Source organism: Myzus persicae, unplaced genomic scaffold, assembly GCF_001856785.1.
Source record: "Myzus persicae strain clone G006 unplaced genomic scaffold, MPER_G0061.0, whole genome shotgun sequence".
Classification (NCBI taxonomy): Eukaryota; Metazoa; Arthropoda; class Insecta; order Hemiptera; family Aphididae; genus Myzus; species Myzus persicae.
The window spans coordinates 735,192-752,814 of NW_019104189.1; the positions used below are offsets into that span (position 1 = coordinate 735,192).

General features: G+C 30.5%; 1 protein-coding gene across 2 annotated transcripts in view; it reads left to right on the top strand.

Moving 5' to 3' along the window:
- Window positions 1–6,129, top strand: part of LOC111039756 — a 66,456-nt gene extending 60,327 nt beyond the window's left edge. For both annotated transcript variants that reach the window (XM_022323373.1, XM_022323374.1), the window contains 4 exons: window positions 616–948; window positions 1,301–1,826; window positions 2,631–3,003; window positions 5,010–6,129. In XM_022323373.1, the coding sequence (XP_022179065.1) occupies window positions 765–948; window positions 1,301–1,826; window positions 2,631–3,003; window positions 5,010–5,540 (1,614 nt within the window). In that variant the 5' untranslated portion in view covers window positions 616–764 and the 3' untranslated portion in view covers window positions 5,541–6,129. The remainder of the gene's footprint in view (window positions 1–615; window positions 949–1,300; window positions 1,827–2,630; window positions 3,004–5,009) is intronic.
- The last annotated feature ends 11,494 nt before the right edge of the window (window positions 6,130–17,623 follow it).

Below are 17,623 nucleotides of genomic sequence, written 5' to 3' on the forward strand. Positions count from 1 at the left end.
TTTACCCATACATTCAAATTTTGTAGAACCTATAATGGTTCATTAATTCTCGATGTACGAATATATTATATGTTCGCGCATTTTCGTTTATGACGGTACTCGTTACATTGCATTAATACGCGTTCTATTTTTGTTTTACGTCTCGAACACGCATAACGTCAAGACATATTTAACCTACAAATTCAACGTAATACAGGCGTTAAATGTAATATTAAAATATAACAACTACAGACTCTATATTGTAACCCAGTAGGTTACACATAATATTATATATACTGGTGTATAGAGATCGCGATGTTTACAAGAAGAAAAATAGACCTAACCTTAAACCCGAATTAGACATGATGTATGTTTCTCCTTGATTGCGTGGAAAGCGATTTCGTTAAATCAAACGTTCGACTCGTATCGTAGATACAGTTGTATATACATATATATTATATGGTATAGTCTTCCTCGTAAGACCCACGTCCGTTACTGCCGTTTAATCTACCACTTATTCCGCATTACTACACCGCGGACACCGGATGTCTCTGCGGTGGCCGATCGAACCGATCGTTATTGATTTGTTATTTTACAATGATAATAATAATGTTATTATGCATGTGCGTTTTCCAGATTGAATTGTCGCCGTCTCGTTCTGTGATTACAAACGACAGTCGTTCGCACGTCGGATCGGACACGCGTGTTTCCGCGTTGAAAATGTGATTGGGTGCACGACCAACAGGTGGAATACTGTTTGGACCGAAATTCGATTTCACAATATTATGGACGTTGCGTCCACCGATTACCTAAAGACTGCACTGTATTCGGGAGACAACGGCCCTGACACGGGTAACCGAGACAGCCTCCGACTAATGGAGCTTGGGCTCCACCTGGAGACCCTTCACGACGGATCGCATCGGATCAACACGTCTGTGGATCATCTGCTGAACGACCCGTCTCTGTCAGGTGAGCATTATTATTATCGCCATTGTTATTTCATTACGTTCAATTAATATTAATACGGACGTCTTTTGATTTTACATTTAAATAACATGCCATTTACAACACGAAAGATCTTCGTGATACACTCGTTGTACGTAATAATTATAGGCATCACTTGACATTATTATTATTATTATTATTATTATTATTGTACAGTGGCATAGTGCGTTCTATCAAAGTGTAATATTATATTATAATGTACGTTTGATATTACTTTAATAATATAATAAATTATACAATATATAAATAGTATTGTGCGTAAAAATGTTCTAATAAATCCAACTGATCTGGAAATATCGTGTTTGTCCGCATACAGAGAGGAACAACAACGAGTTCACATTCGCCAACAACAACAATAACAACAGCAACAACAACAACAACAACAGTTTCGAGACGATCATTAGCGGCGACCACGGCTTCGACTTGGACTGCACGCCCAGCTCGTTCAACGACAAGTCTGACATAGTAGACCAATGGCGGACGTTAAACACGGACGGTGCCATCTACACGGTGGAGGTGGTGAACAACTCGGATGGTGGCGTCGGCGAACCACTGTGGTGCATGCCCGCGCTCACCGAACACCACCAGGACACCAACGCGGTGAGCAACTTCGACGAGACGCTGTTGTCGATGAACGGCACCGATTCCGCGGACCCGGTGGGCTCTGGCAGGTACATCAAACAGGAACCTTTGCGGGAGTACATCAAGCAGGAACCGTTGACGGAGTACATCAAACAGGAACCGCTGCAAGAGTACATCAAACAGGAATCCGCCGAGTATACGGGCGATGAGCTTCTCCGGAACGCGTTGCTGGGCAAAACCAATCATAACCACCACCAGAGGTAAAACCACGTGATTAATAATATAATACATATTTAGGAATTGTTTAGCTAAGTCGGAAAAGATAATGTCATATACCGATGTCATGTATATGTATTAGATATATGCATGTTATTAAGTTAAGGCAACGAAACACTAAAAAGTGATTAAATGCTCAAAAAATACGTTAAATCTGCATTCATAAATTCATAACCAAGTATAACGCATTAAAGTTTTTTTGAACCGTTCGGATATGAGTCAACACAACTGTATCTGGTTCGCCTGTTGATTTTTACTAAGCTTATCCTAAAATGTGTTAACGATTGTTGCAAAAAATCAAAAGATTCCATATTTTTTGTCGTCTGATCACGAAAATATATATTTAAAATTTGAATCCATTAAATTCGTGTAAAATATGAAAACATTTTCAAAAACTTTAATTTACAATAAATGGATAAAATGTTCAAATAAAAATCAACTTAAAAATGTTTAATTTAAACTGTATACTATATATATATATATATATATATATATACTATTTCCATTCGTAAAACACATTTCCAAGTTATGACTTACTTAACAACTCGTAAAACAATGTTGGAGACTTAAAGTGTTTATCATGTAGACACAATACCAACGATAGTATATTTTAGTTGCATATGACGTTATGCCAGCGTTGGCGGTAAATCGAATTTAAACATCATTCGGTTTAGTCTTGATAAGAAGTTTTGGGGTTGTCTTTCGTTATGTAATAAATCGTGTAGTCACGTGTACGTACGCCTTTAGAAACGGTTACTTAACAATGCTCTGCGATCCGTGTGCTTCAGGTACGGCGACAAGGACGTCAAGCCATCGGTGTCGACCGCATCGGACAGCCAAAACTCGTCGCCGGGACCGCAGTCGATGCAAGATGTCACGTCTTACCCGTCGACGTCCACCGTGGACATGCAAGACGTGCTGGCGACTACCAGCACCTGCAGCAACGGCATCAATGGCAACACGATCGTCATGATCGACGACGACATGCCGTCGATGTCGCTGCTGGTGGCCGGCGACGGGGCCTCCGCGCAGAACGTCGATGATCTCCTCTTGCCAGACTTTGACTTCCAATACATCGATGGCCTGGACAGCGACATGTCTCAGTCGTTCCAGCAGTACTGCCCCACTAGTCAGGGGTTCGTGTCCTTCATCGCCGCCGAGGTAAATATTTTGAATTTTTTCTCCACCCCATACGATAATATCCGCTCGTCCACGCAACAATCATAACTGTAACATAATATGCACGCATATGGATGTCGCCGACGACTTTGGGCTCGTCGCCAGAATCGAATATTACCAAATGGCAGACAGACGTTTTTTTTATTGTAGACATTTTTTTTACGAGCGTTTAACACCACACGGACGACTAAGTCATCCTTTCGGCTGCAGATTTCTATCACTATACACATTATTGGTACTTTCTTATACCGATGGTTTTTTTTTAAATAAATAAATTAATCATTTGTATGCATTTTCAAAATGTATAAACTACTTTCCAAACGTCTTTTCGTATTCCAAACGATCTGTTAACATTGATTAAGTAAAAAAAAAGCTATAAAATTATATTTGCGCGAATATTATACTTGAATCCAGTTTATTTGCAAGATCTTTAACCCCTGCGTTAATCGAATAATTTTGCACTGTAGAAGCCGTCGATCCCCATCATCTATATATACTAAACAAATATCAATCATATTTATTACGTAATAATTATTATATTAATATATAATAGTTAGGTACGAGGCACAGTGTTTTTATACCGTGCGTAGAACTGACATAATATTGTTTTAAACCAGTTGGCATTAAACGTTTTGCGAAATCATAAATGATCCTGCGGTGAGCTGGTTTTAAAATATAGCATATGCTCGTGTACATGCAACAGTAACACTACTTACCTATATAGAGCCGCCTTATGGAGATTTAATCGCTGTACGCTAATGCCATATTATAATTATTCGTAAAATTATGGCTCGAAGATTATGTTGATTTTAATCAAATGCCACAATTGGTCGAAAATAGCTATTATTAACCGAAAGAAAATTTCTTTATCGAGAATTAAAATAAGTGTACAATATTTATTTATGCCAATATCATTTTTCAAGTTTTCTTTTCCAAACAGAAAGAGATAAAATACTAAAATACAATAAATAAATTGAAATTAAAAGTAAAACTTAAGCGTCACATGAAAACAATACTCTATAAGTATTGTGATCTATGTACAATAGTAGGTTATAACTAAATATAATATATTATACAAATAATCGGCGATACACTCGAGAAGAGTGATGACATATAGGACGTTAACGCCACTCAAATGTGAATCTAAGATTTAGCGCTTTAATTCATTGGTGTATACTGTTTGTAATGCGAATTGTAAATAATGATATCATTACTGTCTGCCGATTTCTCAGGAATTTGATAGCTCTTATATTATTATAGCCGCAAATAAATTATACTCATACCTCGCAGGATCGCCCACGCCCCATGCACGCTCTTTTAGCGGGTCATTTACATACTATATGAACGCTGTTAATTATTGCTACCACCCGAGTTTTGAATTTTATGGTGGCACATTTTTATGAATTTCATCCCGAAATCAAAACCATTGAGATACAACTTTAATTCAAAACATAAGCATTCGAAATAAGAAAGCTTATTCTATATATCATAGATCTATTTGCATTATTTAGATATAATACATTGATGTTAATTGATATAAATTGCATATGTAATAATGTAATATCATATAAGTTCTATGATTACATGTATATAACTGTAATTTTTAATGTTTTTCTAGATATTCGGTGAAAAACTGATGGATTCGGCATTAACACTAATATATTATAATATTTTAATATCAAAAGTTTATTTTGCATAAACTATTTCATCAAATTATTATTTTATGTGACTATCTACTCGTATTATTTGCTATCTGTTTATTTTTTTTCGTGATATGCATTTTTGAATTTTAGTATATTTTGTACTGCCATAAACATAATAATTGGAAATTTATTTTAATTTAACTTTCGATGCATAATGTGGTGCTTGTATATATCTCATGGTTGTTTCTTGTGCCTTAAATTCCGATAGTCATTATCATGACCAATGTTATTATTACCTATTTTTTAACGATGACAGTAAATAATAATTTTGTTTGTGTGACGCAGGTGGCGAACATATCGCAAATCCCGTCCACGGTGGTGCTGGACCACCGGGAACTGGAACAGGTGTCTACGTCGTCGTCGTCACCGCCCGTTCGACCGGCCAAGAAGTACAACCGTCGTTCACACCACGCCAACGGCAAAACGAAACAGTCGGCCGCCGGCGGCACCGGAACTTCGATCGCCGGTTCCGGCGGCGGTGTGGGTGGAGGCGGTGGACCGGCTTCGGCGTCGGGTGACGACCAGCCATCTGGGCAACCACCCGCCAAGAAAGAACGGTCGCTACACCACTGTCATATATGCAGCAAAGGCTTCAAGGACAAGTACTCGGTGAACGTTCACATACGCACCCATACCGGCGAAAAGCCATTCATGTGCACCGTGTGCGGCAAGAGCTTCCGGCAAAAGGCTCACCTCGCCAAACACCAGCACACTCACACCACGCCCGCCAAACCGGCGCAATCGCTGTCGTCCGTCACGCAATCCGTCAAAGGCGGCAGCGGCGGCGGCGGCGGCAGGAGGTCCACGTCTAGATAGCCCGGACTGCCGCCGACTGTCACCACCGAGTCACCGTCGTCACCATCGCCACCACAACACTTACCATCGACGCCACCACCATTTACCACCAATCATACCAATACCAACGTCCAAAACCACCACCAAAACCACCACCATTGACCTCTGACCTATATTTCCTAAGGCAGCCCGGAAACGCGTCCAAAACGAACGAAAAAAACAGGACGCATTCCTCATCCGCGTTGTTGAAACTACATCCGTTTCGTGCGCACTGCACACAAAATAAAATTATTATTGTTATTATTATCGTATTAATAATATAAATAATAGTAAAAATAATAATAGTTCTATTATTATTTTTATTATACGTATATAAAGGCGATTATCGTGTGTGTGTACACACTACACACTATACACACGCGTGCTTTATTACGACGACTCGGCCAATCTTTTTCTCCACCCGGAGAAATCGTTTCTAATGTGATGATTAATAAGTTAACCTCATTAAAGAATATTAATGTAATAATAATCGCTTTACGAATCAAAATATTCAAAAGTATTGTTTTTTTTTTACATGTAACTTTTTTTTTTTATAATTTTTAAGTTTATATACGCTGTGTACATGATATAATATTTTTCTACGTTACAATAAGATTTACATTTTTTTAAACGAATAATTATAACACACAAATATAAATATATTATATATAGCATATTACGAATACATCAATACTTAGGTAGCCTTATAAATATTTAATCTATATTTATATAGGTAATATAATTCTCGTGTACTATTCCGTCCTGAGGCCTGTGATAGAAATGAACACATTGCAGCTATAATAATGTTGCGAAACGATATTGATGTAATATTATTTAGTCACGTTTTTGTGTATTATAAAATATATATATTATATTATTTTTATTATTATTATTATTATTATTATTTTGTTGTTATAAAAATGTTTAGTTTTTATGTTGTATTCGTTTTAATATGCGTGTTGTAGGTGTTCCTAAAGATTACCTTGACACCGGACTTTAATTATTAAGATATCATATTAATAATATATTATGTATGTACGAAAGCAAAATAAAGTTTAAAATAAAACTAGGTAATTTATTCGTGTTACTTAATTTTTTTAAGATTTTAGGCCCTTAATACTTAAATTGAATTAAACAAATTAGAAACGTAAGTATAATTTAGATAGCCAAAATGTTTTTTTTTTATTTTTTATTTTTATTATTATAATTATAATTATTATTATTATTATTAATATTATCATTTAAAATCCGTAGTAATATTTGTACTAAAGTAATATTATTTTTATTTTTAATTCCATACGATGACGATGAAGTTTTTCATTTATATTATTTGAATACTTGCCAAATAGCAATAGGAACAATTTAAATTTTATAATAATTTCTATTTCTTGTGCCATACACAATAATAATCATGACATTATAGTAAATAGTAAAATGTTCTAATACATGACAATATTAACTACTACGTGGTTACAGTATTAAAAATATGAACATCGTTTTAAATTTACACTTTTCAACTGAAAATGTATACATATATTTTCTTTGTATAACAAATTTAAACTTTTATATTCATATATTATATTATGTATCTCAATTTATTAATAAATACTTATATACGTCATTCCTGCAATAATTTTGACTGTGATTTATAAAATGAATTATCTTTATATATTTTCTCATTATATTTAAAATAGTAACATTCCATTATTTTATTTTATAATATATAACTTTAGAGGAATATTTTTTATATATACATGCGGTTTTATTTCGAACAATAATTATTAATGTTATTGTACATGTAGGCCAAATGTATGTCATTTTCATGTATACCAACTCAGTATTTTTGTAAGTTTTTTTTTTTGTTCGTATCTGTTTTGTAAAATTATTGAAAATTATTTATTCCTAATGAATTGTACATTTGTAATAGTTGATATATATATATATATGTATGTATGTATATTATATATCCCATGTTTTAATCTATGTATATCCAATATACATATTATTTAGACACACACACATATATATATATATACATTTTATATTTTCATATTAGTTTTTTTTCTTAAATCCCATTGTGTGTATATTATGTTTACGAAGATTTAAATATATATATGAATATTGATTATAATATATACATCTATATTAAAAATGTAATCTATTATCATTATCATTTAACAATATAGATTTTCTTTTTTTTTGAAGAAACATCAAATTATTATAAACGTTTATCATGATATTATTTATTTTTTTATTCGTCATAATAAATTGAAGTATAAAAACATTGTAACACATCAATAATCACATACTAATTATGTAGGTAAGCCAAAACAATTTTAATCGACGCAGTTCATCCAAAAATGGCTAATAATGGCTAATCAAATTATTACATTAGTTACTTCGTTCCGATCAAACACCGATTTTGACGTTTAACGGCGAATATTGACATACTTAGACGTTATTATATAATATGTATTAAGTATTTATGTATCAGCTGGTTGGGAAAAATCTATCCATTGATGGAGCTAACAGTTTTAACCATGGGCAGAATTAACCTATAATTATCAACAATTGATTATTCGTTTTAGTGTCATTGGCCAAAGTATAATTTATCGAATACGTCTTTAAAATTAATAAGATTTAAATGTGTACATTTTGCAAGTTATTTCACACATAACAGTTTATTATTTATTTATTAGTACACGCATTTTCCACTGAGATCACTAAATAGTAAATACTAAGATATGAAAACATGCAATAAATTTAATTTTTGTTTTGTATTTTATTTTATATAGTTATACATAAAAATTGGTTTACAATAAGATTTTTGAAATTCTCTAAATATTAAAGCAGCACGCTAATGTAATAATAATCTTAAAGTTTATTTTGAAGGTACTATAATATTCATTTTTACGTTTATCTAGGATTCTATAGTTTAGTAAGTATTTGTTAAAGTATGATAATTATTGTTATTTATTTGTTTATTTTTTTTATTGAACAAAACGCTTCAATAACAATACAATACATATTGTGATATTTACTTGAAACTGTAAACGTCAAAAACATTATAATATTAATCTTGAAATTATTATTCAATTTTCACCATTCAGATGTATTTAGATTGCCTAATGAACCCCTTAAAATCGTTATACTATAAATAGGCAAGAGTAGTACAATAGCATACTTATATTATAAATTGTAATGTATAATGGGTAAATTTTATCGAATTATTATCAACAAATGATTTAATTCATAATAGTATAATATAATAAATGATCATACGAACTTGTGCAAACACAATGTTACATTATTTTATATAGGTACCTGTCTACCTACAATAAAAATATATTTAGGATGTACCAATAGTAATAATAATTTTAAATACTAAATAATAAAGTAAACAAATGTGTACGTGGTTTGACGATGAATTGAAAAGTTTAATAAAATAATACATACATTTGGTTTTTTCAAGTTCTCAATTTAATGATATATATATATATATTATATATATATGCGTGGAATAAAGTTTAATTAGTTTAAATACTTAATAAATAAACATCTAAGGTTAAATGATAATAAACTATACTAACTATACTGCTATTCTGTCTAACCAGAGAAGTGGTAAATGGGACAAGTGCCCTAGAGCTCCAAATTTGTAACATTTTAAAGGATGGCAAATATTTAAATATGTGGGTATGTTTAATAGGGGAGCCAAAAATGATTGCCCAAGGGCACCAATGAAAGTCAGCACGGCACTGTGCCTAACGGTTCACATTTTTCTGATAAGACGTAAATTTAAAAAATTCCAGTCATCGGTAAAATGTTATATTTTTTATAAATTAAATCTATTCATCTTTCGAATTATGCAAAAAAAAAAAATCATATTCACCAGATTATGTCGAATAATATAGTAGACAATCATTGATAGAAGTTCAAGTGCTGTAAAAATTAAAATAATCGTAATCTAGAATAACCATTGAATTTAGTACATTATTATTTCGAGTGTTTATATTTGATGACGTCAAATATCGGTGCGTTACAACCTAAATATAATATATGGTATGAAGCGTATATACTTATGATATTCATGTGTAACCATTATGTATAGGTACATGACATTGATGGAAAAATATTTAAAAATAAAAAATGGAAAGGAAAAGAACCATGTGACAGTATTATGTGTTGGTGTTGAGATGCAGACATCCCACAGGGAACGAACCGGAGAATTTTTATTGGCTTTAATTAAACTTAATTGATTTCAATTGAAAAATGCGCCGGCGACCCCGTCGTATACACACTGGTGATGCGATACTGTGCGGGTATTTTTTTTTTGTTTTGTTATTATTATTATTTTTATTATTATTATTATTTTTTTTTTTTTAGAGGAAAAATAATACACTTTTTTGTTCGTCTAAGGAACGGGACCGTTAAATCTGCCGTCACGTTAACTCACAAAGAATTGAAATCGGTCGTTTTCATTTGTGCGTGCGTGCTTTTTTCGACTTAACTACTTGAGTGTTACAAATTGTACGGATACGATATAAAATACAATATACATGATGTGATGTAATGTTATACGATCGTATAATATAATATATACTATTACCTACTGCACTTACTGTTTTATCTTTATATGGAGAAACGTTATTACTTAACAGTGTTATTATGTGGCACATTTACCATTTTTATTGTTATTTTAATGGCCATATATAACGTGATAAAAAAAAAGTATGTATGCGGCCAATTAGTTAAAATGTAAGCTCTCAATATTTAGGCGAATTCTGTTTTTAGCTTAGGTATATGTCTACCTTAAAATTTTCCCCAATTTTGAAGCAAGTGAAAAATTATAATAATATATCAGTAAAAACTTATACCAGCAAAGCGTTGTGACAACTTATAAATCGGAATTTCTATCTTTTTAACAGAATATCCATATTAACCTTACTTGATAACCGAATTCTATGTGGGTATTTTTTTGGTTGATCTAAGTTAAAAATTTAAATGATTAATTAATCATTTCATAGTTTCCAACACATGTGATGTAATTCTTTGATGCCGAAATAGATGTCCGTTATATAGATGTAAATTTCTATATTTATATTAAATTCCAAATATTTAAATGATACATTGTATGGCAATCTAATCATTCTAATCATAGAAGCAAAACATAATCATCACATATCAGTTATGTTCGTAATTAATAATTTCTGCTAAACGCTAGTTTGTGATTACAAAAGAATATAATATTAATGAACACATTATATTTAATAACATTTGTATTTTGATATTAGACACAAAATATGTTTTTGAATTTTGATTTTAAACTTGAGTCTTTATTAGGTAATCATTAATCGCATCATTGTTAATTAATTCCATGAGTAAATCAATAAATAATACATTGTGAACACCTAGAAATAAAATTAACATTATATGAATTACCGCAGCTGTCCATTGATACCACACATTAAAATACTATATAAATTCGAACTACAAAATTATTTACATGTCCATAACTAAGCCTATAACAAGCTGCTTCGTGGTGTTTTAAATATTTTGAATAGCGTGAAGGAAAACTGGAAGAAATTTATTACTTCAATAATAAAATATTATAATTTATAATCGTGCATATTATTTATTAATTTATGGTTTATAAAGTAGCATTATAAAATAATTTATCACTTACGGGTGGTACCCAAAATTTTTTTATGAAAATCAATTTTTTGCATACGTTTACATCAATATTTACTGTATAAATACAATAGCATATTACAGTAGCATATACACGTATTATCATTATCATATTATTGTACGAATACTAAACAGAATGCCTATCATCTTTGTTATAGTCAACATTATTTTTCTCCAACTAGTTTCATCAGTGGAAGTCAAATCCTATATTTACTTAAACTAGGTACTAAAAAAAATTTTGTGATACTGTTATATTCAAATAATCACCTAAATACAATTTTCAAATAAAAACCATTTTTATCTAAATAGTTTTAAAAAACAATTTTGCTGAAATAATTTCCGAATGCAGAGTTTGATGAATACATTGGAATAAATTATACAAATATGAAATAATTGTTAAAATAATCAATCAATTAATCATTTAAATAAAAATGTTCCCAACTCTTGATATAACTAATTTGTATAGGTATCAGATATTTCTAAAAAATTAACAATTAACAGTTCCCAATAAATTTCAATAACATTAGCTCTTTATTAATTTACCTACGTGCCTACACATAATTTATATAATATTTACAGTCAATTATAAACTGAAACTGTGTATTGTAATACTTTCAATGTAAATAAACTTTTTATAAAAAACTCAATTTATCATCGCTTACTAATAAAAACTTACTGCAGTCATAATCCCAATTATACATTACAGAATATATATATTATTATGGAACAATTTCCAACAAAATATGATGTGCAATATAATGTAGGAACGGTATAAAATATTTGTGAGCTCAATAAATACTTAATTACAAGAAAAATAAAATGTAGATTTTTAAAAAAATTATACAACATTTCTGCAACTCAGGAGATTTAAATGCTAATCTGAAATATTATGTTATCTAATATATAGAATTGTATGTGTCCCTATAATATATTATATGCAATTATTATGAGCTCATTATACGAAACGAATGTAAATAAAATAGTCAAATTTACATCAATAGTTTACAACTATAACTACAATATAAGTAAATATAATTAGGTTATTTGAGTTATGAAAAAGATAGAAATCGAGATATTTAAAAAAATCTAGAATTTGGATCCTTTACGATAGTCTTCTTAACATAATCGATGCGCAGTCATAGTCGAAAGAAAAATTTCTTTTCAACCAAACCTAGTTGCGACTGTTGAGTACTTTTATCAATTTATATGGTTTGCATAATAATAGTTCTTATTCGACATATTATAATATATTAATTCCTTGTCAAGTTGTTTATTGATAAACAATTTAACCATCTTTGTTTTCCTAAATTAACTTATTGACATCTGAAAAATTATGTATAAGAAAATAATGTCAACCAGATAAACACCATGTCCTTCAAAAGACAAACCCACCTAAAATATATTTCATTATATAAACCAAACAAAATAAATACATCATAATAAAATATAACAGAAAGAAGTTTAAATTCAACGAATTTGAAAACTCATCTAACCACGTTTCAAATATTTACGGTTTTTTTTAATGTCATACATTAATATATAATACATATTACATTTTTTTTAAATATTCAATTTTGGTATCAGTACCTATGTATACTTTATTATAATTGCGAGATTTTTACATTAATACAAAGTTGGAAACCTTGAAATGTAATAATTACAATATATATCCATGGCTAAATACTTAAGTCATGTCTAAATTCTTATACATTATTGCTATGCTATGTAATATAAATTATAATACATCTTAATGGCACATACTCGATTTAAAGACTTTAATGGAACATGTATGTTTGTAATTTAATTTTTACTCTACTTACTCGACCTATTTATTATGTGTATATTTAGACAAGTATCTACTGTTTATTTTTTAAAAGCTATACACTTTACAAGCTATATTTTGCCCCATGTGTGATATTATATAACATAAACATAGGAGTATTTTATATATTATAATTTATAGTACATAATTTATAAGAAATATTTCTTTTAGCCACATATCATCATTATTTACTATACAGCAGTATTTAAAATACAATTTCTAAAACCAATAATTTGAATACCCAATGATTGAAACTCATTATAAACTACTATATATGATTTTTTTAGTTGAATAATATAATATGCTTATGAAAAATAGATGCAAGGAAAATTGTCAACATTAAATAATATTTATATATAATATGTTAGGTATCTTATTTACTAATATGTATATTGTATACACGTAAAGATACTACATTCTGTGCTTATATATTAAAATGTATAAACTCAATAATAATAAATATAAAACAAGGTGTTTAATAATTTAACTTTACATAATACGCATCATAATAATATATAATTATAGTTGGCGCTTACACGAAGTCATATAAATTATGCTTAGTTTTGCTTAACATAAAATCAAATAATAATAATTTGATAATTAATTTATATACTTGCTTATACTTATGTATAATACAATATTTTTATAGTATATTAAGTTAAACATTAAAATTAAAAATAATTGTAAATTTGTAAATGTATTTCTGTTGATTCAAACGTAAGGTTATTATAACAAAGTCTATGATAATCACGTTAGATCATTAAAATACAATTTTATTGAAATATAATAAAAACTTTAATGTGTTCAAATTTTAGAAATGAAGTCATATTATTTCATTTGTTTGCAATTATCAAATATTTTAATTATGGGCATCATAGAAATGTCGTTCTATTAATCCTCTACTCATCCTATTGTGCATGTATCTCGATTTCCTCATTTTCTAACTCACAGCCTGTAGATAAAATTACTAATATAATATTAATCTGTAATCAACTATGAGTATATCATACACGCCACCCAGTTCACCACTGTGACATACATGCAGATATCAAATACTTATGTATTCCTAATATCTAAAAGTATGCAGCATCTGAACATCGGAGTAAACATTTCAATTAAGGCAACTGCAGCAATAACTCTATATAGAGACGGAGATAATATTATATTGATTTATTATCATCGACATTTTCTTATATTATATAATATTATCTACTCTTGTGTTGACTATTGGTTATTGTGGGGATAATGATGTTTGCAAAGTAAATATCCACAATTTTATTTTTTTAAAAATGGAAATATAATATTATGTTATGTTACTCGTTCTCTTTTCTAGTGTAACTTATATAGGTAGGTAGGCAATTAGTGAGATATAATGAAATACTGTGTACATAATATGATATGTTTATTTTAACTAAACTGTTTATAACTATTACAAGATCCACGTATATTATAATTTGTAACATTTATAAAGACATTAATACTCTTGTGGGGTCCATATACGACGATCGTTGATTTTACTGCACGTCGAAATAATAACACCCGGGAATTTGAGATTATACAAACATTCTACTACGCAATCGTGCGGCAGTCATTCAGCAAAACCAAATTATTTCAATAATACATATTATGTATTTGTAAGGTCCTATAGAGGTTTAGCCTTGTTTTTTTTAGCTTTTATACATCTATAATTGTACCAATTTAGTGACACAAGTATATACAACTGTCAGATTAGCATAATTAAATTCATAATAAATAACATATTGTTACTAAACAAATCCCAGAAGTTGATTAATGTGGTGTGGCGTGTACGGGAAGATCTGATTCGTATTACCGAAAAACGTACTGCTGCGTTCTTGAAAAAATAGGAATCTCTTTTCCATCTGCATGTTCGTCGAACTTTGGATGTGTTACCGTACGATTCACATAATAGACGTCGGGATAAAATACTTAAATACCTGTACTGAGAATACAATAGTATAATTTAAAATAGGTACCTAGGTACATTGTTTATTGATTTGTATTATTGAAATATGACAATAATAATATGTTCTATACGACTATAATATCGTCGTGATGTAAATAATAAAAACAGTATACCCGTCTGTCTATACTGCAACCACGGTTTAGGTACCGGCGAATCCGGGCGACGACCGCGGCAGGTCGCCACCGTGGGAATTACACGTATTATACGTAAACGTTAACGCTGTACATGCATAGAGCTTAAACCTCGGAGTGTACACGGTTCGTACAATATCATCATCGTCGTTATTATATTATTATGTCTAACGTGTACGTATATAATATTTGTGTCGATATGGGAGGAAAAAAATTGTTATAACAATATTGTACAAGCGACGAACGAGAGACGGCCACCATGTGAAACCATATGCTCGACATGAGGGCCGCCGGGTCGCGTGCCGAAATCCCTTTGCCCGCGCGCACGAGCCCTTCTGAGCTGCGCCCGCACCCGCATAGCAGCACCCGATGCAAACCTGACTGCGACCCATAATGTCCATGTATCATCGTATATATAAGCGTGTAATATCTGTACATATATATATTATGATTACTGCGTACAATAGTTATGTCGAGTGCGTGTGATAATACGATCGAACCGAACCACCCTGCACACCTCCGCCGTCACCACTACTACTGCACTACCCACACAGCGATCGCTGCAGTTGTAGTGACGGTGACCCCGGATATTGTATTATAATGTGTCGACGTTTTCCCGAGATGATCGTAATATTGTCTTCTTCGTCTTTACCGCGCGAGATGAGCGAAGTAAGTGCCTACTGCGGAGTCACCGTGTCTGGCTAGTGCCAATATAAATATATTGTATTATAATATAATATTATTCGATTGCGATCGATTCGCGAAATTCGTATTATTCGTCAATATTACGGAGATTAACATTCAGCTACGGTGACATCTTACCCACTAGACAAAGTACCACAAACAGCATTGTGTAGCGTCAGGCCTGGCTGATCCCATAATTAATACACATTTTAAATACTGATATTTAAATTGTATTTTTTTCACTCAATATTATATTTTTTTAAGTGTTTGGTTTTTTTAACACACAATACATTATTTTGCATATTTTTTAATTTTTGAATGCATAAATAAGTGCATATTTAACAATAATATTTGCATAAAAATCCGGGCCCTAAATTTATAACATATCATATTGTATCAATAATAGTTTTAGTAAAAATGATTATATATTAAATATTTATTATTTTTAAAATATTAAACTGGGATATATTTTTAAATTTAGTTGTTTGTAAACATAAATTAATTTTTTTATTAACATTTGAAGTTAATATTTATGTTTATGAAAATTTTAACAAATAAATTTAACCATTTTATTGAAAATAATAATATTGTGATATATTATAGTAAGTATAACAATCATAATATAGTATGATACATTATTTTTTATATTATAGTAACGCTCACTAGATTAAAACCCGATAAAAAATTGAACATGATATCAGTCCATTATTTTAATTTAAAATTTAAAAATATTGACGACTCTAAACCCGGTATTCATTCTGATGGTTCGGTTCACGATTATTTAAAAATTGTCCACAGTTGGAAGGTCTACTTCTGAGGAATGTTCGCAAACTAAGGTTGTCACTGTATATTTAATACATATAATACTATACTACATAGTACATAATATAATTTAAACGGTATACTCGTTTGTCGAAAATAATTGTTAAATTTTTTTTTTACATTTCGTGACGCAAACGTAAATCGTAATTTTCGTAAAACCCGTATTTGGCCGCTTCACAGTTCACACCTATATACTTATAACTCAGTATAAGTAAAATATAGGTATACATATTCCTCACAAACGCACCCTGGTACGTCAGCAACCTATCACTCCACTCTGACCTTAATATCCCATACATAAGCACCCTAGCCTCCCATTACTATAAATTATTTCACAATAACACAGTAAACCACCCTAATCCACTCATTTCCAATCTCTCATCCGTCACTCTCCCAGATAACCCTCCACGTCGCCTAAAGCGAAATTGGCCCAGGGACCTCCTCAACCAATAAAAAAAATAAAAATAAAAATAAAAACATAAACAAAAGTCTAGAATTGAAGTAGTGTTGCTTGGACACTCCCTTCCATCAAGCCGTCCAGTTTTGTATATATAATAAATCAACCATATTACTCATNAAAAAAAAAAAAAAAAAAAAAAAAAAAGGTATACATATTATCTTGCTCACACAAAATAGTATTTTAATGAGTTTCCGAAAATACCTGGCAAAGTAAAGGTACATACATAATGTATCACATTACCTGTACAACATTTACGTAAAATGATAAAAAATAATATAAACGTTAAAACAATTTTTATACACCTACTGCATACTAAACACTATTCGTAGCATTAAATGCGTTTTTAATGACTTTAATTTTGAGTGCTAAAGAGCCGTTTCAAACTCAATTTTTCGGTTTTTAATGATTTATATTGGATACATCTTTTTATCGTATAAAAGTTAAGTAGGTAGTAACATTCTTTAATAATTAAAA